The following is a 2500-nucleotide window of genomic DNA, read 5'->3' as shown; positions in this document are numbered from 1 at the left end:
AAATTTAATAGTAAATTGATTCACATTTCCCAGGTCGATATATATTTTTTTAACTGTATACCGCTCATAGTTTGCTGAAAAGAGGGCGAGTAATTTTCTCTCTACAGCTGTATTCATAGAAGCTGTTAATCGATCTCCACTTCCTAGAGCAGGGCCTAAGAATCACGTAAAAGCAGGTCAGGCTGCTCGCCACCTACGAATAACACACCTATGTTTCGTGTTTCTCAACTCGTTTTCGACCATGAACTACCAGCCTCCTTTGTAGAAAAAACGAATCGTGGACCATTTCATTTTCGATTGATGATAAAAAAGAGTAGTAAAAAAAATATATTGTTTTGAAGTACATTTAAAAACATAATTTTGACGACAAAATATAGCAGACAACTAACAACGAGCCACCCGACTAGGAATGTGTGCACTAGGCAAGAGCCAGGTATAGCTGCGTGAATCTAAAACATTCATTTTAGAATTTTATATTTATGCAACTCGCAGTATTGCTAAAACCTAACTTCAGACTGTCAATATCTTCCTTGAATATTTCGCACAATATATTCAATTAATTCTGGAGTATAATAGTAATTTCCGGTATATTATCGACTGTACTGAACGTCCTCTGGACCACCAGGAATTTATCTTGGATAAGTGACTGATAATAAATGCATTAGTTCAACTGCCATGGATAAGAGTAAGTCCTTGCTTTTCGTTTCTTCCTGCTGAATTTTACCATACGTTAGTCTATTTGATTGGGGATAGGAAAGTAAAATCTCAAGCTCCAGCACAGGTTTTACTGTTGATGTTATCAATAAATTGCTTCCTAAAAAGTTGAATGATGAATGAATAGAATTATTACATTCCATAACGTCAGATGTGTTTGCCATGTTGAATTCATTTTTGCAGCTATCATTTTCTTATATTTCTTTGTTTCTTATTGCCGATGGTACAGTCATGATTTATCTATCAACGTGTCTTTAGTGTAATTAAACTGAATTACCTTTATTAAGATCTTTTATTTCGAAATGTAGTTATCGTTTAACAGATGTTTTAAAATATTACAAAATATAATTATTTAGAAGCACTTGCGGTGGACGATGCCGGGGCCGGACTCCTCGTACTCATCCTTTGTGATCCACATCTGCTGGAAGGTGGACAGAGAAGCCAAGATGGAACCACCGATCCAGACGGAGTATTTACGCTCGGGAGGAGCAATGATCTTGATCTTGATGGTGGAAGGAGCCAAGTTCGTAATTTCCTTCTGCATGCGGTCAGCAATACCAGGGTACATGGTGGTACCACCAGACATGACAATGTTAGCGAACAGATCCTTCCTGAGATCAATGTCGCACCTCATGATGGAGCTGTGGACGGTCTCATGAACACCAGCAGATTCCATACCCAGGAAGGAAGGCTGGAACATAGACTCGGGGCAACGGAAACGTTCATTACCGATGGTGATGACCTGACCGTCAGGAAGTTCGTAGGACTTTTCAAGTGAGGAGGAGGCAGCAGCAACATTCATCTCGCTCTCGAAGTCGAGGGCGATGTAGCAAAGCTTCTCCTTGATGTCACGGACGATTTCTCGTTCAGCGGTGGTGGTGAAGGAATAACCGCGCTCAGTCATGATCTTCATCAGGTAAGCAGTCAAGTCACGACCGGCCAAGTCAAGACGAAGGATGGCGTGAGGAAGGCAATAACCCTCGTATACAGGAACCATGTGAGACACACCATCACCAGAATCACAGACGAGACCGGTGGTACGACCAGAGGCGTACAGGGACAGCACAGCCTGGATACACACATACATGGCGGGTGTGGTGAAAGTCTCGAACATGATCTGAGTCATCTTCTCGCGGTTGGCCTTGGGGTTGAGGGGAGCCTCAGTGAGGAGGACGGGAGATTCTTCAGGGGCAATTCGGAGTTCGTTGTAGAAGGTATGATGCCAGATCTTCTCCATGTCGTCCCAGTTGGTGACAATTCCGTGTTCAATGGGATATTTCAGGGTGAGGACACCACGCTTGCTCTGGGCCTCATCACCGACGTAGGCGTCCTTCTGACCCATACCGACCATGACGGCCTGATGACGGGCACGGCCGACGATGGAGGGGAACACGGAACGGGGAGCGTCATCACCGGCGAAGCCAGCCTTGACCAGGCCAGAGCCATTGTCCACGACCAGCGCACACATATCTTCCTCGTCACACATGGTGGATGTTGGTCACAGGCTGACTTCTACCTGCAAACATGCGCGTATGAGTAAGACAGAGGTGGGCATTATGAGAACAGGAAGATTTGGTGATATTTAACCATCTTTGTCTATAATATTACCGATTATAATCATACAAAGTGAGCATTAACAAATACACAGCACAGTATGTCTTTTTTTTTAATTCATGTATCTTATAAACGCAGACACACCCATATGTATATACATATATACGCATATACAACACACACACATAAATGTGTGTGTCTATACATACATGTATGTGTGCATGTGTTTGTA

The 2500-nt window shown here is 43.0% G+C and overlaps 1 protein-coding gene across 2 annotated transcripts in view; it reads right to left on the bottom strand.

Annotated features, from left to right (window-relative positions):
* Positions 1–991: 991 nt before the first annotated feature.
* LOC122250398 (actin-3, muscle-specific-like) overlaps positions 992–2500 on the bottom strand; it is a 2568-nt gene continuing 1059 nt past the window's right edge. For both annotated transcript variants that reach the window (XM_043011790.2, XM_086533432.1), the window contains exon 2: positions 992–2230. In XM_043011790.2, the coding sequence (XP_042867724.1) occupies positions 1067–2200 (1134 nt within the window). In that variant the 5' untranslated portion in view covers positions 2201–2230 and the 3' untranslated portion in view covers positions 992–1066. The remainder of the gene's footprint in view (positions 2231–2500) is intronic.

Source organism: Penaeus japonicus, unplaced genomic scaffold (genome assembly GCF_977035675.1).
Source record: "Penaeus japonicus unplaced genomic scaffold, GWHDUDI00000001_assembly GWHDUDI00000039, whole genome shotgun sequence".
Classification (NCBI taxonomy): Eukaryota; Metazoa; Arthropoda; class Malacostraca; order Decapoda; family Penaeidae; genus Penaeus; species Penaeus japonicus.
This window is presented reverse-complemented; position numbering and strand designations above follow the sequence as displayed.